The sequence below is a fragment of the Carcharodon carcharias genome, chromosome 3, assembly GCF_017639515.1.
Source record: "Carcharodon carcharias isolate sCarCar2 chromosome 3, sCarCar2.pri, whole genome shotgun sequence".
NCBI lineage: Eukaryota > Metazoa > Chordata > Chondrichthyes > Lamniformes > Lamnidae > Carcharodon > Carcharodon carcharias.
The window spans coordinates 61,020,345-61,043,067 of NC_054469.1; the positions used below are offsets into that span (position 1 = coordinate 61,020,345).

At 42.7% G+C, this 22,723-nt stretch overlaps 1 protein-coding gene across 1 annotated transcript in view; it reads left to right on the forward strand.

Annotated features, from left to right (window-relative positions):
• Positions 1–22,723, forward strand: part of dnajc1 (DnaJ (Hsp40) homolog, subfamily C, member 1) — a 329,426-nt gene that overhangs the window by 288,519 nt on the left and 18,184 nt on the right. The window contains exon 10 of the mRNA XM_041183360.1: positions 16,045–16,093. Coding sequence (XP_041039294.1) covers positions 16,045–16,093 — 49 coding nt within the window. The remainder of the gene's footprint in view (positions 1–16,044; positions 16,094–22,723) is intronic.

Genomic DNA, 22,723 nt, shown 5'->3' on the forward strand with positions numbered 1-22,723 from the left:
TTTAACATTGCCATTTTTAGATAACACTCAATGACATCTACAGCATGAAGGAGGCCATTCGGCCCATTGTGTCTGTATCAGTCAGCAAAGATCTGACTACACTAACCCCATTTTCCAGCTCTTAGCCATAAGCCATAAGACATAGGAGCAGAAATTAGGCCATTTGGCCCATCGAGTCTGCTCCGCCATTCAATCATGGCTGATAAGTTTCTAAGCCCCATTATCCTGCCTTCTCCCCGTAACCTTTGATCCCTTTACCAATCAAGAATCTATCTATCTCGGTCTTAAATACACTCAATGACCTGGCCTCCACAGCCTTCTATGGCAATGAATTCCATAGATTCACCACTCTCTGGCTAAAGAAGTTTCTCCTCATCTCTGTTCTAAAAGGTCTTTCCTTTACTCTGAGGCTGTGCTCTCGGGTCCTAGTCTCTCCTACTAATGGAAACATCTCCCCCACGTCCACTCTATCCAGGCCTTTCAGTATTCTGTAACTTTCAATCAGATCCCCGCTCATCCTTCTAAACTCCATCGAGTATAGACCCAGAGTCCTCAAATTTTCCTTGTTAAGCCTTTTGTTCCTGGGATCATTCTTGTGAACCTCCTCTGGACCCTCTCCAGGGCCAGCACATCCTTCCTGAGATACGGGGCCCAAAATTGCTCACAATATTCTAAATGTGGTCTGACCAGAGCCTTATAAAGCCTCAGCAGCACATCCCTGCTTTTATATTCTAGTCCTCTCGAAATAAATGCCAACATTGCATTTGCCTTCCTAACTACCACGTCAACCTACAAGTTAACCTTAAGAGAATCCTAGACTAGGACTCCCAAGTCCCTTTGCACTCCAGATTTCTGAATTCTCTCCCCATTTAGAAAATAATCTATGCCTCTATTCTTCCTACCAAAGTGCATGACCTCACATTTCCCCACGTTGTATTCCATCTGCCACTTCTTTGCCCATTCTCCTAATCTGTCCAAATCCTTCTGCAGCCTCCCAGCCTCCTTAATACTACCTGTCCCTCCACCTATCTTTGTATCATCTGCAAACATAGCCAGGATGCCCCCAGTTCCTTCATCTAGATCATTAATGTGAAAAGTTGTGGTCCCAACACTGACCCCTATGGAACTCCACTAGTCACCGGCCACCATCCTGAGAAGGACCCCCTTATCTCCACTCTCTGCCTCCTGCAAGACAGCCAATCTTCTATCCATGCTAGTACCTTGCTTCTAACACCATGGGCTCTTATCTTACTGAGCAGCCTCCTGTGCGGCACCTTGTCAAAGGCCTTCTGGAAGTCCAAGTAGATAACATCCATTGGCTCTCCTTTGTCTAACCTACTCGTTACCTCCTCAAAGAATTTTAACAGATTTGTCAGGCACGACCTCCCCTTGATGAAACCATGCTGACTTTGCCCTATTTTACCATGCACTTCCAAGTGTTCTGAAATCTCATCCTTAATAATGGACTCTAAAATCTTACCAACGACTGAGGTCAGGCTAATCGGCCTGTAATTTCCCGTCTTTTGCCTCACTCCCTTCTTAAACGGGGGTTACATTAGCGATTTTCCAGCCCTCTGGGACCCTCCCTGACTCGAGAGATTCCTGAAAGATCACCACTAATGCCTCCACTATCTCTTCAACTATCTCCTTCAGAACTCTGGGGTGTAATCCATCTGGTCCAGGTGATTTATCCACCTTCAGACCTTTTCCTAGCACCTTCTCCTTGGTAATGGCCACCATACTCACCTCTGCCCCCCAACCCTCTTGAACTTTGGGGATGTTACTCGTGTCTTCCACCGTGAAGACTGACGCAAAGTACCTATTCAGTTCCTCTGCCATTTCTTTGTTCCCCACTACTACTTTTCCAGCGTCATTTTCCAGCGGCCCAATGTCCACTTTTGCCTCTCTTGGCAACACATGCGAATATCTAAATACTACTTGAATGTTACAAGAGTTTCTGACTCAACCATCCTTTCAGGCAGTGAGTTCCAGATTCCCACCACCCTCTGGGATAAAAAATTTCTCCTCAACTCCCCTCTTAGCCTTCTACCTCTTGTCTTAAATCTATGCCCCCTGGTTATTGACCCCTTACTAATGGAAAAAATGCCTTAGTACCCACCCTATCTATGCCCCTTATAATCTTATGCACCTTTATTAAGACCCCTCTCAACCTTCATTGCTCCAAAGAAAACAACCCCAACCAACAACCCCAATCTATCCAATCTTTCCTCATAGTTCAGACCCTCCAGTCCAGGTAGCATCCTGGTGAATCTCCTCTGCACCCTCTCCAGTGCAATTACATCCTCCCTATAATGTGGTGACATGAACTGCACACACTACTCCAGTTGTGGCCTAACCAGCATTTTATACAGTTCCAGCATAACCTCCCTGCTCTTGTATTCTATGCCTCGGCTAATAAAGGCAAGTATCCCATATGCCTTCTTAACCACCTTATCTACCTGCTTTGCTACCTTCAGGGATCTATGGATATGCACACCAAGGTCCCTCCTACGGATATGCACACCAAGGTCCCTCTAATCTTCAGTACGTTCCAGGGTCCTACCATTTATAGTGTAATCCCTTGCCTTGTTAGCCCTTCCCAAGTGCATTACCTCACACTTTGCTGGTTTGAATTCCATTTGCCACGTCTCTGCCCACCTGACCAGTCCATTGATATCCTCCTGCAGTTTACGGCTATCCTCCTTACTATTTACCACCCTACCAATTTTCATGTCATCTGCGAACTTCTTGATCATACTCCCTTAGTCCAAATCATTTAAGTACACTACAAACAGCAAGGGCCCCAGCACTGAGGCCTGTGGAACCCCACTGGAAACAGACTTCCAGTCACAGAAACATCTCTCTACTATCACTCTCCGCTTCCTGCCTCTCAGCCAATTTTGGATCCAATGTGCCACTTTGCCTTGGATCCCATGGGCTCTTACTTTCTTGACCATCTGCCATGAGGGACCTTATCAAAAGCCTTGCTAAAGTCTATGTGGACCACATCAATTGCATTACTCTCATCAATACTCTTGGTTACTTCTTCAAAAAAATTGATCAAATTTGTCAAACATGACCTTCCCTTAACAAATGCATACCGACTATCCCTGATTAATCCGTGTCTCTCCAAGTGCAGATATATTTTGTCCCTCAGAATTCTTTCTAGTAACTTCCTCACCAGGTTAGACTGACTGGCCTGAAGGTTCCTGGTCTATCCCTTCCTCCCTTTTTTAATAATGGGACAATGTTAGCAGTCCTCTGGCACCTCACCTATGGCTAGAGAGGATTTGAAAATTACTGCCAGGGCCCCTGATATCTCCTCCCTTACCTCCCTCAACAGCTTGAGATACATTGCATCCGGGCCTGCAGATTTATCCACTTTTAAGGCCGCCAAACCCGCTAGTACCTCCTCTCTCTCTATGTCAATTTCCTCTAATATTTCACATTCCTCCATCCTGATTTCTATATCTGCTTTGTCCTTTTCCATTGTGAAGACCGACGCAAATTATTCATTGAGGACTGCACCCATTGAGGACTGCACCCGCGCCTTCCGGGTCCACACACACGTTACCTCTATGGCCCCTAACTGGCCCAACTCTTTCCCTAGTTATTTGCTTGCTCTTTATATATTTAAAAACCCCTTTGGGTTTTCCTTCATTCTACCCACCAATGCTTTCTCATGCATTCTCTTAGCTTTCCTAATTTCCTTTTAAAGTTCCCCTCTACATTTTTTATACTCCTCTAAGGACTCTGCTATATTGAGCCCTCGGTTCTCTTTTTTTTCTTAGTCCTAACCTTTGTGCCCCTTGAAATCCAGGGTTCCCTGGACTTGTCTTTACAGTAGCATATTTGTCCTGTACTCTATTTCCTCCTCGAATGCCTCCCACTGCTCTAACACAGTTTTATCTGCAAGTAGCTGCTCCCAGTCCACTTGGGCCAAATCATATCTCATCTTAATAAAATTAGCCTTTCCCCAGTTTAGAACTTTTATTCCTGGTTTTATTCCAACTTTATCCTTTTCCATAACTATTCTGAACCTAACTGAGTTATGGTTACTATCTCCAAAATGCTCCCCTACTGATACGCCTTCCACCTGCCCAGGCTCATTTCTGAATATTAGGTCCAGAACTGCCCCCTCCCTTGTTGGGCTTTCTACGTATTGGCTAAAAAAAGTTCTCCTGGATGCAATTTAGGAATTTTGCTCCCCCCTACCTTGTACACTAAAACTATCCCAATTAATACTTGTGTAGTTAAAATCCCCTACTATTATTGCCCTATTATTCTTACATTTATCTGAAATTTGATTACATATTTGATCCTCTATCTCTCCCTGACTGTTTGGGGGCCTATAGTATACACCCAACAGCGTGTTTGGCCCTTTTGTGTTTTTTACTTGTACTCATATGGTTTCATTTGATGATCCTTCCAAGATATCATCCCTCCTCACTGCTATAATTGATTCCTTGATTCATATTGCAACACACTGCCCTCTTCTATCCCGCTCTCTATCTCGTCTGAATACCCTATAACCAGGAATGTTGAGCTGCCAATCCTGCCCTTCTTTTAGCCAAGTCTCGGTCATAGGCATGTAGGAGTATGATGATATGGTGGATAATGGGAATCCTGTAGATGTAGTATATCTGGACTTCCAGAAGGCCTTTGATAAGGTGCCACGCAAAAGATTAATACCCAAGATAAGATCACATGGAGTTAGGGGTAATATATTAGCTTGGATAGAGGATTGGCTAACCAAGAGAAAGCAGAGACTCGGGATAAATGGGTCTTTTTCTGGATGGCAAGCTGTAAATAGTGGGGTGCCACAAGGTTCGGTCCTTGGGCCCCAACTATTTACAATCTGTATTAATGACTTGGATTCAGGGATAGAAGGTACTATAGCTAAATTTGCAGATGACACCAAAATAGGTGGGAAGGTAAGTTAGAATGAAGAAATAAGAAATTTACAAATGTATATGGACAGGTTAGGTGAATGGGCCAAAATTTGGCAGATGGAGTTTAACGTGGATAAGTGTGAGGTTATCCATTTTGGTCGGAAGAATGAAAAGGCGACTTATTATTTAAATGGAGAGAAACTTCAGAATGCTTCAGTGCAGAGGGATCTCTGTGTCCTCGTGCATGAATCGCTGAAAGCTAGTATGCAGGTACAGCAGGTAATAAGGAAGGCAACTGGAATTTTGACATTTATTGCTAAAGGAATAGAGTATAAAATGGGGAAGTGTTGTTGCAACTGTACAAAGCATTGGTGAGACTACATCTGGAGTACTGTGTACAGTTTTGGTTCAGAGGAGATTCACTAGTTTGATTCCAGAGACGCGGGACTTGTCTTATGAGGAGAGAGAGCGCAGTTTAGGCCTATACTCGCTAGAGTTTAGAAGGATGAGAGGAGGTCTAATTGAGGTATATAAGATGCTAAAGGGGATAGACAAAGTAGACGTGGAGTGGATGTTTCCCCTTCTGGGGCATTCTAGAACGAGAGGCCATAGTTTTAGGCCAAGGGGTGGTAGATTTAAATCAGAGATGAGGAGGAATTACTTTTCTCAAAGGGTCGTGAATCTGTGGAATTCACTACCTCAGAGTGCAGTGAATGATGGAACGCTGAATAAATTTAAGGAGGGGATTGACAGGTTTTTAATTAGTAATAAGTTGAAAGGTAATGGGGAGAGGGCGGGAAATTGGAGTTGAGGCCGAAATGAGATCAGCCATGATCATAATGAATGGCGGGGCAGGAATTCCTACTCCTGCTCCTAGTTCTTATAGCTATCTGTGTTCTCAGCTCGTCTGTCTTATTCCTCACGTTCCTTGCATCAAAATGTATTCCTTTTAGCCTTACTAAACTCACTACTTTCTTATCTAGCCTATATTTCCTCTGCCTTCCAGACTCACTTCTAATTCCATATCAGCTTCTCTCCCCTCTCTGAACTACTTTTCAAGATCCCATCCCCTTGCCACTTCAGTTTAAATCTGCCCCAACAGCATTGGCAAACCTCCCTGCGAGGATTTGGTCCCATTCATGTTCAGATGTAACCCATCCAACTTGGACAGGCCCCACGTCCCCCAGAAATGGTCCCAATGCCCCAGGAATCTAAAGCCCTCCCTCCTGCACCATCTCTCTAGCCATGCATTCATCTGCTCTATCCTCTTGTTCCTATGCACACTACTCCGTGGCACTGGGAGTAATCCAGAGATTACTACCTTTTGAAGTCCTGCTTTTCAATTTCCTACCTAATGCCCTAAAGTCTGCTTGCAGCACCTCATTTCTCTTTCTTCCTATGGCACTGGTCCCAAGATGGACCATGACCTCTGGCTGTTCACCCTCCCCCTTCAGAAGGTCCTGCAGCCGTTCTGTAACATCCTTGACCCTGGCACCCGGGAGGCAACTTACCATTCCTGGAGTCACGTCTATGGCCACAGAAGTGCCTGTCTACTCCCCTCACTAATGAATTTCCTACCACTATTGCCCTTCCACACAACTTCTTCCTGCCCTGAGCAGCTGGACCACCCACAGTGCCATCGTCATGGTTCTGGTTGCCCTCCACAGAGGAACCATTACTGTCACCGTTTTCCAAGGCTGAGAAACAGTTTGTGAGCAAGATGCACTCAGGGGATTCCCTCACTACTTGCCTGGTCCCCTTCATCTGTCTGGCAGTCACCCATTCCCTCTCTGCTTGCACTTCCTTAAGATTCGGGGTGACCACGTCTTGAAATGTGCTATCTACAAACCTCTCATCCTCGTGAATGCACCGTAGTGCCCCCAGCGGCCACTCAAGCTCCAAACCCGGAGCTCGAGTTGCTCCGGTCAGAGGCTCCACCTGCAAATGTGATCATCCAGACCGTCAGGAGCGTCTAGGATTCCCATATAGTGTAGGATGTGCAAATCATGGGACTGAGCTCCCCAGACATATATTAACTAAATGTAATATGGACCCTTTCTATTATTTTACCCTTACTCCTACTTGAGTATAGACTAGATGCTTTAGATTGACTTGATCCTCTAGGTTCTGCTGACTGCCTGTCCCAGGGTCGTCATCCTAGCATTCTCCTCTAGATGCTGCTGACTGCCTGAACCAGGATCCTCCTCTCACACTCTCCTCTGGGAAGCTGTGAGGTTGTTGAATTTCAAAGGAGAGTCAGACGTAACAAGGAAAATGTTTGCATCTTGCTGGAGTGCATAGGTAAATAGTAGTGGGGATATTATAGTTTTATTGACCCAATAGCAAAGACAAGATGGAAACATGAAAGATCTTATACTTGGAAGGGCTTGAGTTCAAAGGGGTGTGGGAACAATTGGACTAAGATGAAAGGAAAAAAGGTATATTAGCATTACTGTGGATAGCTGTTGAGATGGAGAGAACTAGAGATAGCTATTGAGTTGGATAGCTGTCGAGCCGTTAAGCTGGAGATGGCTGGAGCTGTTTGAGCTGTTGAGAAGACTTAGGCTGCGACAAGCAATTGGATTCCAAAGTGAATTCCATCACAAATTGGAAGAGGGTACAGGTCATGAGGTACATCTTGATTGAAGCTACAGCAGTCTGCCTTGTGTGATATTACTGGATTCCATGTATAAATATCAGGAGTGTTGCCTGGAAAGTGTTTCCTTGTGGATTTGACCAAGTCAAGAGTTTTGGGGGAATGTTTTGTAAGACTAACCTTAATTGTGTAACTGTAAGTTTGTGCTTTAGTTTTTGTTAATAAAACTTTTCTGGGTTTTAAAAATTAAAATTAAGTGTTACTGGACCTCTTACTGCTGAAATTGGTACGTCATCGTCTTGTTATTAGAATACAAGAAAAAAAGTTGTGGCTCGTTCTGCGATTTGGTTTGTGCAGCAAGAAACATCAGCTGTAGTCATAACAAATTTGGGGGCTCTTTGTGGGAATTATTAAAATTCCTTGATTGGGTTGAAATTTTTGAATCCAAGGGATATAAGTACGAGAAGACTGCTGAGCTCAGGAGTTTTGTGTTGAGGGTTTTTAAAGTGGTTAGGCTGCAAAGCCATTAGCAATGGCTACGACTTTTCTGGGAGTGGAAAGTGTATTTGAAATTTCTGACTAAAGCTCAGTTGAAAGAATTAGCGGAGAAATTGCAGATGGAGATAAAAGTGGAATTTTGTAAGGCTGATGTGGTTAAAATACTTACCCAGCATTTAAAGTTGGAGAAAGGGAAACCTGAAACTAGTGTGTCACAGCTGTAGGTAGTAAGACTTAAAATGCAAATGAAGAAGCTTGAACTTGAACAAGCAATGGGATTGAAAAGAATTGAATTGTAAGAAAGAGAAATTTAAAAACTTAGAAAGAAAAGAGAAGGAAAAAGAAAGGGTAGATTAAATGAACTAGAAATAAAAAAAAATGCTTCAAAGGGAAAGAGAGGAGCAGGAAAAGGAAAAGAAAAAATGACAAGGGATAGAACTGCGAAGGCTTGAACTTGGACTTCAGTGACAGAAGTTAGCAATTGAGGAAAGAGGGAGGGAAAGAGATAGAGTGGTTCAGAGAGAACATGAAGCCAGATGATATGAGTTGTTTAAAATGAAACTTAGAACAAAGGAAGAAAGGAGAGATAAGACTTTTGAAATGTAAGAGAGGTAATGATTATGGAAGAATTTAGACCTAGTATTCCAGTAAACGTTAAGACATATTGAGATGAGAGACAAAGCAAAAAAATCAGGGGAGCTGCTGTTTTAGCTGATATGTATGACATTTCACACAAACAGTTAAGTGTAGGAAAAGGGTCATATGGTAATCAGCAGGGAAGAAGCAGCGAGTGTGCCATGTAAATATGCTGAAAAAATACTGTGACAGAGAGAATAGACAGGAGGTGGTACTGATAGTTGTAAGTAAAGAAATGGAGTTGGGAATTAAAGATTCTGAAATTGATCTTCCTCTGATTAAATTGGACAATGAGGGAGTGCTTAAAAATCTATATGTAATATTGGATTACCTTCCATAAAAGTGTCGGAGTGGTTTAAAAGAGCTACTGCAGTCACACAAAGTGGTTTGTGGACATAAACTGGGGAAAACAAATTTAGCTGTACTTGATGTTGATGTGAGGAATTTGGAATCAATAAGGCAACACCCATATAGATTTAATCCAATAAAATTAGCTCAAGTGCAGAAAGAAATTGAATTCATGCTTCAAAATGACATCATAGAGCCCAGTCACAGTAACTGGTGTTCACCCGTTGCAATGGTGCCAAAACCGGATGGATCATGGAGACTATGTATTGATTACAGAAAAGTGAATGCAGTAACAAAAGCAAATTCATATCCTATTCCACGATTAGAGGATTGTATTGAGAAAATGGGGCAGTCAACATTTATCACAAAAATTGACTTACTGTGAGGATATTGGCAAGTACCCTTATTGCAAAGGGCAAAAGAGATATCAGCTTTTGTGATGTCGGATGGTCTATAACAATGCAAATTAATACCTTTTGATATGAAAAATGCACCAGCACCATATAGAGACTAACAAACAAACTGACTGAGGGATTGCACAGTTGTGCTGTTTATATTGATGACGTAATAGTATTCAGTCAAACATGGGAGGAACATTTACAACACTTAAAGGAACTGATCAACTACAGGAAGCCAATTTGGTTGTGTATTTGGCTAAAAGTGAATTTGCAAAAGCACAAGTTACATATTTAGGCCACACTGTTGGACACAGTCAAGTGGTCCCACAATCGCTTTTACTTTTTCATCTTGTGGAATTTCTAATGCCTATAACGAAATGGGAAGTTTTGACATTTCTAGGCATGAGTGGATTTTATCAGAAATTCATGCCAATCTTCAGCAGTGTAGTTGCTCTACTGACTGAAATACTAAAAAAGACCAGAAAATTCCAATGGACACAGGAGTGTCAGGATGCATTTGACAGCTTGCAAGCTGTCCTTACAGCTACACCTGTTCTATCAGCACCTGATTATACAAAGCAGTTTAAGTTGGCTATTGATGCTAGTGATATCGGTATTGGAGCCGTATTGCTACAAGAAGATGGACAAGGAATTGAGAAGCCGTTGCAGCATTTTGAAGAGTATGTTGCAAATAATTCTTCAGAGACAGTTATAAATACTGACCACAATTCTTTGAAGTTTCTGGATAAGTTTCGGAACAAAAACGCAAGACTGTTTTGGTGGAGTTTATTATTGCAACAGTACAATTTGCATGAGTCTAGACAAGAAAATTTGATTTCAGATGCGTTATCAAGAGTTTAAAATTCAAATGAATTTGGATATTGGCAAATTGAGAATGGACTAGAATGAACTATATTTTTTTACAAAAGGCTTGTGCATATATTTTCATGGTTAATGCATGTATACTGTGGTGTAATTGATTAGATTGTATAGTTGAATGTAGTAAGCAATAAGAAATGGGTTGAAAAATGAAACCATCTTTTTGGAATTATGGTTCATTTTTTTTGTTCAGGAGGGTGAGAATGGATTTTTAAAAACTATTTTGTGGAATATTGTGTATTTTGTAAAGATGTGTGTGTGTGTGTGTGTGTGTGGGTGTGTATGATTTAATTAAGATGGACAAGAGGTTGAAAGGAGTCAGGCTCTCTGGGCATTTGGAAACATGGAAAGGTTAAAGGTTTGAGGTACAAATAAATAGGTTAAATCCAACATTTGCATTTTTAGATAAGCTGGGGAGGTTGTTAAATTTCAAAGGAGAGTCATACGTAACAAGGAAAATGTTTGCATCTTGCTGGAGTCCATGTGGGGATATTATAGTTTTATTGACCCAAAAGTAAAGGCAAGATGGAAACATGAAAGATCTTTTACTTGGATGGGTTTGAGTTCAAAGGGATGTGAGGATAATGGGACTAGATGAAAGGGATAGAAGGTATATTAGAGCTACTGTGGATAGCTGTTGAGGTAAAGAGAACTAGGGATATTATTGGGCTGTATGGCAATCAAGCCATTAGCTGGAGATGTTTGAGCTGTTGAGAAGTCTTGGGCTGCAACAAGCAGTTGAATTCCAAAGTGAATTCCACCGCAAAGTGGAAGAGGGTACAGGTCATGAGGTACACCTTGATTGAAGCTACAGTAGTCTGCCTTGTGTGATATTACTGGATTCCATATGTAAATCAAAAACAGAATTACCTGGAAAAACTCAGCAGGTCTGGCAGCATCAGCGGAGAAGAAAAGAGTTGACGTTTCGAGTCCTCATGACCCTTCAACAGAACTAGTGAAGGGTCATGAGGACTCGAAACGTCAACTCTTTTCTTCTCCACCGGTGCTGCCAGACCTGCTGAGTTTTTCCAGGTAATTCTGTTTTTGTTTTGGATTTCCAGCATCCGCAGTTTTTTGTTTTTATCCATATGTAAATATCATTCCCAAGACTGCTTATTTTCACCTGCATAACGTCCTCCCTCCCTCGGCTTGTCCGCTGCTGAAATACTCATCTATGCCTTTGTTACCCCTAGACTTGACTATTTGAAGAGTAATGTATCGTCTGTATCTGACTTTTGCATGTTAGAAAGGATACAGAGAAGGATTGTTAGGACGTTACCAGGCATGACTGACTTCAGTTATGAGGGAGAGGTTGGGAAAGTTTGGATGTTCTGCTTGGAACAGAGAAGGTTAAGATGTGATTCAAGAGGTTTTCAAGATGATGAGATGTTTTGATACAGTAGATAGTGGAAAAACTAGCTTTTTGGTGAGTGGGTCACTAGCAGGAAGCCTTGGATTTAAAATCATTGAAAAAGATCCAAAGGGGAAATAAGTAGATTTTTCATTGAGAGAATTGTCAGGGCCTGGAATGCTCTATTTGAAAATGTGGTAAAAGCTGACTTCATAAATAATTTCCAAAAGGGAATTGTACAGGGGATGAAGAATGTATAGGTGACAGATAAGAAGCAGGGATATGGAATCAAGCATAACTGCTCTTTTAAAAACCCAGCACTGGCATGATGGGCTGAATGGCCTCCTTTGATACTGTAATTTTCTTTGATTCTATGGGCAGGCTTTTCGAGTCAGCAGGGAGCCGCAACCTGCAAGCCCGGGAGCAGCCGGGGAATGAATAGACGGCCACAATCGTCCCCCGACTGCGATTTCATGCTGGCTGACCAATTAACGGCCAGCCGGCATGAAAGGCACGGTGAAAGGCTCAGCGCTGCCGGGGTGGGAGCAGGAGGAGGGCGAGTGCTGAAGTCCGTGTGGGTGCGGGGGGCTTGGAATGAAAACTCCCTGAAGGCAGAGGAGCTGAAGAATTTAAATTCAATAAACACCGATTAAAAAATCCAGATAAAATGCCCACTCATCGGAATGAGTCACCTTAACATATGGATGCTGAAATTTGTGTCCAAATGTTTTTATCTTTTTTTAAGTTAATCTCAGAAGCCTCATCCTGTCCTTGGATGAGGTTTCCTGAAAAATGCAAAGGCCACCTGGTCGATTCACTCACTGCCAACCATAACGTTGGACGGGCAGTGAAAAATCCCACTTATTTGCACCGTTAATGGGCTTAATAGCCCTCTTAATTGTCAGCAAGCACACTCCTGACTCTCTCATACACCAGCCGACCAAAATATCATGAGTACATGATGATGTCAAGTCGCTCTCCTGACGTCATCACATGCTATTTTACACTCAAGCAGGTCGGGTGTGCGCCCGCATGCTGAGTGAAAGATTGCTCTATGTTTCTGGTATACATTGACTTGAAGTATTTTTTCATAACACCAGTATCCCTTCAGGAGTGGAAGGATTTTTAGCCTATATGTTAGCTGTACACAGTTACCGCAGATGATCAGCACTTTGGATGCTAGATTTGTCTGCCCACATTCATGACAAAACTTAAATTTCTTTCATCGCTGCATTTCCCACTAATAGCTTGGCCTCAGCAGTCTGTGGAATCATTTGAAGTGACAGCAAGATATGATATAAGCTACTGGGGGGGTTGGTGGGAAGAAAGGTGATGGGGCAGCTAGATGGAGTGAAGTGAAAAACAGGATTGACAAGAGTTTTGGACAAGCTAGAGTTCATAGAAAAAGGAAGAAAGGAGTACAACAAGGAGATACTTAAATAAAAGCAAAAAGCTGCGGATGCTGGAAATCTATAACAAAAACAAAAATACCTGGAAACACTCAGCAGGTCTGACAGCATCTGTGGAGAGGGATACAGTTAACGTTTCGAGTCCGAATGACTCTTCATCAGAATTAAGGAAAAATAGAAAGAGGTGAAATATAAGATGGTTTGGGGTGGGGGGGTTGGTGGGACAGATAGAGCTGGACAGAGGGCCAGTGATAGGTGGAGATTGCCAAAAGATGTCATAGACAAAAAGACAAAGAGGTGTTGATGGTGGTGATATTAGCTAAGAAATGTGCTAATGGGGACATTAAGGGTGGAAAGCAAGACGAGCAAGGAACAGATAGCCCTAGTGGGGGTGAGGTGCGGGGGGTCGGGGGTGGGGGGGATCGAAATAGGCTAAAAGGTAGAGATAAAACACTCTGGTCCACTCCTCCATCACCCCCTACACCTCAACCCCCTCCCACGGCACCTTCCCATGCAACTGCAGAGGGTGCAACACCTGCCCCTTTACTTCCCCACTCCTCACTGTCCAAGGGCCCAAACGCTCCTTTCAAGTGAAGCAGCATTTCACTTGCATTTCTCTCAATTTAATATACTGCATTCGCTGCACCCAATGCGGTTTCCTCTACATTGGAGAGGCCAAACGCAGACTGGGTGACCGCTTTGCAGAACACCTTCAGTCTGTCCGCAAGCATGACCCAGACCTCCCTGTCACATGCCATTTCAACACACCACCCTCTCATGCCCACATGTCTGTCCTTGGCCTGCTGCAATTTTCCAGTAAAGCTCAACGCAAACTGGAGAAACCTCATCTTCCGACTAGGCACTTTACAGCCTTCCGGACTGAATATTGAGTTCAACAACTTTAGATCATGAACTCTCTCCTACATCCACACCCCCTTTCCGATTCTCTCTCTCCCCCCCCCCCGCCTTTTCCAATAATTTATATATATTTTTCTTTTCCCACCTATTTCCATTATTTTTAAATGTTTTTCCATCCATCGTTTTATCTCTACCTTTTAGCCTATTTCGATCCTCCCCACCCCACTCCACTAGGGCTATCTGTACCTTGTTCGTCCTGCTTTCTACCCTTAATGTCCCGATTAGCACATTTCTTAGCTAATATCACCACCATCAACACTTCCTGGTGCTTTTGTCTGACATCTTTTGGCTATCTCCACCTATTACTGGCCCTCTATCCAGCTCTACTTGTCTCTTTCCCACCCGCCCCCCCCCCCCCCCCCCCCCCCCCCCCAAAACCAGCTTATATTTCACCTCTTTTCTATTTTTCCTTAGTTCTGATGAAGAGTCATTTGGACTCGAAACGTTAACTGTATCCCTCTCTGCAGATGCTGACAGACCTGCTGAGTTTTTCCAGGTGTTTTTGTTTTTGTTGAAGGAGATACTTAAACTTAAGATATTTTGAACTGGCAGCAACCTGCAGTAGGGTTTAATTAATGGAAGGGCGCACTCTGGACTTGGCTAATTCAGTGTACTCCTGGCTGGTCTCGTACAGATTACCTTCTGTAAATTTGAGGTCATCCAAAGATCTGCTACCCTTGTCTTAACTCGCACCATGTCCTGTTCCCCTATCAGTCCTGTGCTCACTGACCTACATTGGCTTGCGGTCAAGCAATGATTTGATTTTAAAATTCGCACCCTTGTTTTCAAGTTCCTCCAAGGCCTCGCTCCTCCCCTCCCTATCTCTGTAATTTCCTCCAGCCCCACAAACCCTCTGCGATACCTGCGCTGCTCCTCTATTCTGACTTCTGCGCATCCCCAATTTTAATTGCTGCACTATTGATGGCCTTGTCATCAATTCCCTAGGCTCCAACTTCTGCTTTATAATGCTTCTGTGAAACACCTTGGGACATTTTACTATGTTAAAGGTGCTATATAAATACAAGGTTTTGTTGTTGTTGAGGTGGAAGTAAGTGGTCTAGCTGATGGACGGGATGTTTGTTTTGAAGTTAAGTCCCTTCAGAAAGGGTGCCGCAGGCAAATAGCTCACAAAGGTGAGGGCATACGTGAACAAATGGTGTAATTTCAGCATAAGTGGAATCTAGCATCTCTGTGACCTGGGTCTGATGAGGTCTCGTGACTGTGAACTTGGGTGTGGTTATTGGATGTGGCAGATTGATGGTGTAGTTGACAAATAAAATTCACAAATGAAAACATAAAATACAATTAAAATTGAAGTGGATTTACAGCTTTTTTTGTAAGTTTCAGAAACTTGTGACTTCAAATGGCTGAGTTCTGTACTATAGCTAGTAACGTTATCCATCAAAGTCACGCTTCTTATGGGTAGAGCCATAGAGCGAAGTCGAACAGTTTAGAAGATCCCAAACAAAAACCGAATTACCTGGAAAAACTCAGCAGGTCTGGCAGCATCGGCGGAGAAGAAAAGAGTTGACGTTTCGAGTCCTCATGACCCTCTGTCGAAGGGTCATGAGGACTCGAAACGTCAACTCTTTTCTTCTCCGCCGATGCTGCCAGACCTGCTGAGTTTTTCCAGGTAATTCTGTTTTTGTTTTGGATTTCCAGCATCCGCAGTTTTTTTGTTTTTAGAAGATCCCAAGTTTGCTTACCAGTTGATGCTGATTTCACCCAGGAAAAGAATAGTAGTGTTACAGTTGGCCTCTCTGACAAATGGAGGGGGGAATTAATTCATAGTTTCCACTTCTGATTGCTATCATGTGACTCCTTCTAGAAAGTCAAGTGAGTGCATGTGTATATGTGCATCAGTCCAGCTCAGCTGTTTTGCTCCCTATCACTGAGCTTTGCCAGTGCTCATTGTCATAGCTTCACAAAGTGTTCCCAGTTAGACAATGTACTGGAGAACACTAAGCACCAGTGTAATCGATCAGTTTCTTCAGAAAACAAGGGGGAGGAAAATTGATAATATGTGTTTTTATTTGTATAGAATACATTTTTTTAATGTGGGATTGAACTGAATATTTGGTAAGAAGTAAACAATTGTATATTTTTTCTTCTAATATAGGTTACAACAAAAGCTAAACAAGTCAAGGATTTTGTTTCAAGCACACCAGGTATGGGTATTCTTCATTTAAGCTTTCTCAACATAATGGGAATAATGCCCAGTTTGATTTGGGCCTGAGGACTATGTGACAATATCCATAAAAATGTCGCATGATGTTGCAGATAGGCAGTGCCAGACATGGTTTCCTGCCTCCACATTGGATAAAACTCTAAGGCTTGTGCCATATAACCAGTCTATTTGTCTGTTGCAAAAAAGATTGTGTTCTCTGTTGTTTGTATAGCACCTGTTATTGAAGAATTAGGAATAATTGGGAACATAGGTAAAGGAGTAGCACAGTCTGGCCCTTGAACTTGTCATTCTATAGGTCATGGCTGATCAACACCTCAACTGCATTTACCCGACTTTTGGTCCATGGCCCTCAATAGCCTTACCCAATAAAGGCCTGTCATTCTCAGACCTGAAAATTTCAGTTGATTCAGCATCATGACATTTTGGAAGATAGAGTTCTGGATTTCCACTAACTCTTGTTTGGAAAATTACATACTGCATAGTATAAAGCATAGTATGGCCTACTCTTATTTCTTATGTTCTTAAACGGACCATTCAGAAGCCAACCATTCCATGCTGATGTTTCTGTTCCATTTGATCCTCCTCCCACCTTTCCTACTCTAATGCTATTAGCATGTCCCTCTACTTCCTTCTGCCACATCTTCTCTAGATTCACCTTAAATGCATTTATATTATTCCCCACAACTACTCCCTGGGTTAGTGACTTCCACTCTTTGGTGAAGAAGTTTCTTCTGAATTCCCTATTTGATTTCTTGGTGACTACCTTATATTGATGGGCTGTAGTTTTGCTCCATCCCACAAGTGGAAGTACTCTCTCGGTGTCCACTTTTAAAAACATTTCATAATTTTAATGACCTCCTGCTTCCTGTTTTAACTCCTGAATGACTTGGCTCAAGATTATGTCCCCTTGTTTTGGATTCTCTCAGCAAACAAAACAGCTGCTTTGTATTTATTCTTATCTAATCATTATCATTTCAAAAGTGTTTTAAACTCAAGTGAATACAACTCAGGTTTAAGCAATTACCTGGAAAAACTCAGCAGGTCTGGCAGCGTCGGTGAAGAAGAAAAGAGTTGATGTTTCGAGTCCTCGTGACCCTTCAACAGAACTAGTTCTGTTGAAGGGTCATGTGGCCGAGAAACGTCAACTCTTTTCTTCTCCGCTGATGCTGCCAGACCTGCTGAGTTTTTCCAGGTAATTCTGTTTTTGTTTTGGATTTCCAGCATCCGCAGTTTTTTGTTTTTATCTCAGGTTTATGCAACCCCACTCAATAATTTAACCCTTTAAGACCTGGTATAATTTTGGTGGATCTGTGCTGTACCTTCTCCAAGGCCAAAACTATCCGCCCTGAGAACTCCAAATGGGGTGTGCCCAAGCCTCTGTACAACTGAAGCATAACTTCTTTCCCTTTGTATGCCAGCCCTCTTGAGGTAAAGGTTAGTACTCCATTAACCTTTTTGATTACTCGTTGTATCTGTGCACTAGCTTTGTGGTTTCTGTACCAGGTTACACAAATCTCTTTTTGCTTCTCCACAGTTTCTAGTTTCTTCTCATTAAGAAACTCTTCAGATTTTCTCTTTCTTGGATCCAAAGTGCATGACTTTGCATTTGCTCATGTAGAGCTTTATCTTCTACAGTTTTGCCCATTCACTCAATCTGTCTATGTCCCTTTCTAACTTAGGCAGCACAGTAAATTGACTTGATGGCTGTGCCATCTTGCAAACTTGGAGATACAATTATCTACTTCTTCAAACCAGTCATTGATTTATATGGTAAAAAGCTGAGGCCGCAATATGCGTTTAGGGATATGTTAGCGTAATGGTTGTTACTGGACCAGTAATACAGAGACCTGGATGAATGATCTGGAGATGCGGGTTCAAATCCTGCCAAGGCAGCTGGGCAAGTTAAATTAAGTCAATTAAATAAATCTGCAATAAAATCTAGTATCAGTAATGGTGACTATGAAACCATTGGATTGTCACCTAATCCTATCTGATTCTCTAATGTCTTTTGGGGAAGGAAATCTGCTGCTCTTGCCTGTCAGGCCCACAGTAATGTGGTCGACTCTTAACTGACCTCAGAAATGGCCTTGCAATCCACTCGGTTGTACCAACTCACTACAAAAAACTATAAGAAGATAATCAGATGGGCCACCCAGCACGGACCAGATTTGGACACAACAAAGGCACACACAACACTGTCAACCCTACGAAGTTGCCCTCACTAGCATCTGGGGACCTGTGCAAAAATTGAGAGAGCTGGCCCTCAGACCACTCAATCCTGACATCATCATACTCACCAAATCATGCCTTTAAGTCTCAGGATATCCCTGGATATGTCCAGTCACACTGCCAGGGCAGATGCACCATAGAGGATAAGACAGTAATATGCAGTCAGGAGAAAGTAGCCCTGGGAGTCCTCAACCATTACTCTGTGAATTTTAATAGTATCAGGTCAAATGCAGATAAGGAAACCTCCTGCTGATTCCCAGTGCTGCCCTCCCTCGGGTGATGAATGTTGTACTCTTCCATGCTGAGCAACACTTGGAAGAATCACTGAGTAGCAAGAGCACAAACTGTACTCTGGGTGGCTTTAATGTCCATCACTAAGAGTGGATCCATAATACTACTATTGACTGAGTTGGCCAAGTCCTGAAGGATACAGATGCCAGGCTGACATTACGGCAGGTGGTCAGGGAATCAACATGAGGGAAACGCCTATTTGGTCTTGTCCTGACCAATCTACCTGTCACAGATACATTTTGTCCATGTCAGTATTGGTAGAAGTAATCACCACGCAATGTTTGTGGATACAAAGTCTTGTCTTTATCCCCCCTTCACCTTCACCATGTGTGGCACTACCCATTGTGCCAAATAGGATAGGTTCAGAACAGATATAGCAGCTCAGAATTGGCATCTATGAAGTGCTGTGGACCATCAGCAGCAACAGTATGGTTACAGAGATCATAGTGCAATCTGTAACCCCATGGCCTCGCATGTCCCCCACTGTGCAGTTGCCATTAAGCCTGAGGAACCACGCTGGTTCAATGAAGTGTGTAGGAGGGCACGGCAGGAAGATCACCAGGTAGTCGCATCATGGGACTACATTCATGATAAACAATGGAAGCTGCATGCTGTAGACAGAGCCAAGTGATCCCACAACCAGCAAATTTTGTCAAAGCTCTTCAGACTTGCCATGTCGAATGGTGGACAATTGAACAACTAACGGGAGGAGCAGCTCCATAAGCATCTCCATTCTCAATAACAGTGGAAGCAAACATGAGTGCAAAAGACGAGTCTGAAGCCTCGGATGTTAGTGGATGTTACTTGTCACTTAAATACCAAGCAATAACCACCAAATAAGAGAGTCTGTGGACCTCCCCATGACATTCAATGGCATTACCATTGTCGAGTCCTTATCATCAACATCCTGGGGTTGACCATTAACGAGAAACTTAATTGGACTGGCCACATAACTAATGTAGCTACAAGAGCAGGTTGGAGGCTGGTTATTTTGCAGCAAATTCCTCTTCCCCTGACTTCCCAAAACAATTGATAAGCTGGACACTTTTCAGGGCAAAGCAGCCCATTTGATTTGGCACCTCATTGATCATCTTAAACATTCACTCCATGCACCATCGGTGCACCATGGCTTCAGTGTGTGTTATTAATGAGATGCTCTACAGCATCTCACCAAGGCTCCTTCAAAAGCACTTCCAAGATCCAGAGCCTCTACTACTTGAAAGAAAAAGGAGGGTAGGCACATAGGAACACATTCACCTCCAAGTTTCACACCATCCTGGCTTGGAACTATGTCACTGTTCCTTCACTGCTTGGTCAAAATTCTGGAAGCCCCTCCCTAGCAGCACTGGGAATGCACAGGTTCAAGAGAGCTTCTCATTGCAATCTCCTTGAGGGCCTTATCAACAAATGCCACACCCCATTAATTAATTTTTTAAAAATCCCCTGGCTACTTCGGTTGTTACATTCAATCAATCAGAGTATATTCCCTTTAATCTCTACTCTGTCTCCTCCCTCCCAGCTAAGCATCAACAAAGTTACCTTAAATTCCTTGCACTTTTAATTTTGCTTATATCTCGTTCAGAACCTTATCAGATGGCTTTGAGAGCTCCATGTAGACAGCCTGCACAGAAACTCCTGTTGATGACCACTCAAAAAGTTCAGCTAGATTGGTCAGATATAATCTACCCTTCGCAGATGCATGTGAAACTCACTTTATCCTGTCATTGATTTCATTAATTTCCCCTTATTGATTTCATTAACTTCCCCCAGTTTACATGAAACTAACAGGTCTGAATACAGATGCTTTTCACTTGCCATTTTGGGATTTTAAACATGACCTCTGGGTTGATAGTCCAATACCATAACCATTACACTAACCTGACTTAAGGTCATTTCTGATATGTGTGCACACACCATGGACTCCACTTAAGAGAGTTGAGGACAAAAATTATAATTGGCTGACAGTGCAGTGTTGAATATTGTAAAGAAAGAGACATGTCGAAGCTTTTCCTCTTGCACTCATCAGGACACTTTGTAATAATACAAATATAAGGGGAAAAACAACAATTTATACTATTGTGCGAAGAGACTGCTGATTAGTTGGCAAATGGACTCTGGTAGAGGTGTTGCCATGGAGAGTGCACCAGTGATAGTGATTGACAGTTAACTGCCAAGCATTGTTTGAAATTTAAACCAGGCAGCTTGACTTTGGTCAAGGCATTGTCTAGGGAATGAGTCAGCAAATGGCTGTGAGATGTTTTGTTTCATTGAAACAATTTGTGTACATGTTCCTTCTGTCTGCAAAGAACAGGGCCCTGTGTATTAATATATGTAGCTTCCAGTACATGCTAATGTGCAACACTGCGAGCCCCACTGACAATCTAAGCCTCTTTTTCAATGATGAAATGCCCATGTTTACCCTGAAATCTTGCTTTGTGACCTTCAATGATAGTTATAGTACAGGACTAGCAAGCACAAATACCTTGAGTTCAAATGCTACTACATCAAGTTGTGAACTTGAATTCAGAACAAATGGTAATTTTTGAGATAATACCAAAACGACCATGGAGGTGTTGGGTTGTCATAAAATCCTAACTTGTTTATTGATTTCCATCTTCAGTAAGGGGGCTTGTACCCTACCATGTGTGACTTACCTGAAACTCCAGTTCCATATTGTGATTGAGTTTTAATGCCCTCAAAGCATTTAAGGATGGTCAGTAAATACCACCTCACTAGTGTCACTTATATTTTGTTTTTAAAAAGCTGAAGGTGGAGGTAAAAACCTTCATTTAAAAAAAAATTTAAAAAGCAATTTTCTAATCTCTCTTGTCCTCTTCCTCTATTCTTCTCCTGAAGGTGCTACTCTGATACAGTTCTCCATGAAAACCATGCACTACTCCAAGATCATCCTGGGGATCAAAGATATCTCCAACATTTTCCCCAATTACCAATTGTCCCCTTCAGTGTTTTTCTCCCGATCTCTCTACTCTCAATTCAACAAGAAGGGACTTCCTTTCTACTAAGATTGGGGCCCTCAGTTCAGCCTCCTTGCATGCCTGCCATGGACATTCTCCATGTCCAATAAAGCAACCCTTGCCTTTGCAATGGTCCTGATACTCGGGATGAAATTTTACCTCACCTCCTACTAAAGTCGATGGACTTTTGAATGGCTCCTCGCAATTTCCAGCCCCATCCTGGCTGCGACAGGGCTGTAAAATTCTTCCCTCAGTGCTTTCTCTTGTTTCTTTCCTATCTCCCTTAGTGCCGTCTTTGAGCTCATCTTGTCCTTCTACCCCTTTGACATCCAACTTCCTTTCGTAGCCATCATGCTAGCTGACATTGTAAATGATTCCCTACTCATCTGGTATTATTTCTCCACCTTTTAAAATTCCCTTCATCATCCCGTCTTTAAATAAGCCTGGTCTCTTTGTCCTCGCAAATTGTCCTATCTCTACAGTTCTTGAACAAGTTGTCGGCTCCCAAATCTGTGTCCTTCTTTCCTGCAACTCCATAGTGAATCTCTCTAATCAGGTTTTTGCCTTTCCCACAGCACGGAAATGGATCTACTTAAAGTCACAAATTGCATCTTCTATGACTCTGACTGTAGTGCACTTTGCCTCCTCGGCCTGTCTGCAGCCATTGACAGGGTTGAACACACCATACTCCTGCAGCTCCTTTTCTACTTTGTCTAGCTCAATGGTATTGCCCTTGTTATAGTCCAGTGTTTGTTGTGCAATTATAGGCAAAGAACCTTGAACACGCTTCTCTTCCCGCAGCTATTGTTACCTCTGGAATGCTGAAGGATTTATCCTTGGCCCCCCCCTCTTATCTTCTTGCTGCTCTTTTGTGAAATAATTGAAAGATAATAGTCAACATCCACTGGCAAACTGACAGCACCCAGCTCTATTGATGTTTCCACTGAACCTGTGTTGTCAGACTCGGATGCACCCCATTTTTCTCCAGTTTGGGAAGATCAAAGCTATTTGTTTAGACCACTGCCATGAATTCTGGAGCCTTGCTACACCAGTCTATCGATTTAGCTGATGTCTCTGGTTGAACCAGATTGTTCGCAACCTCGGCATCCTGTATG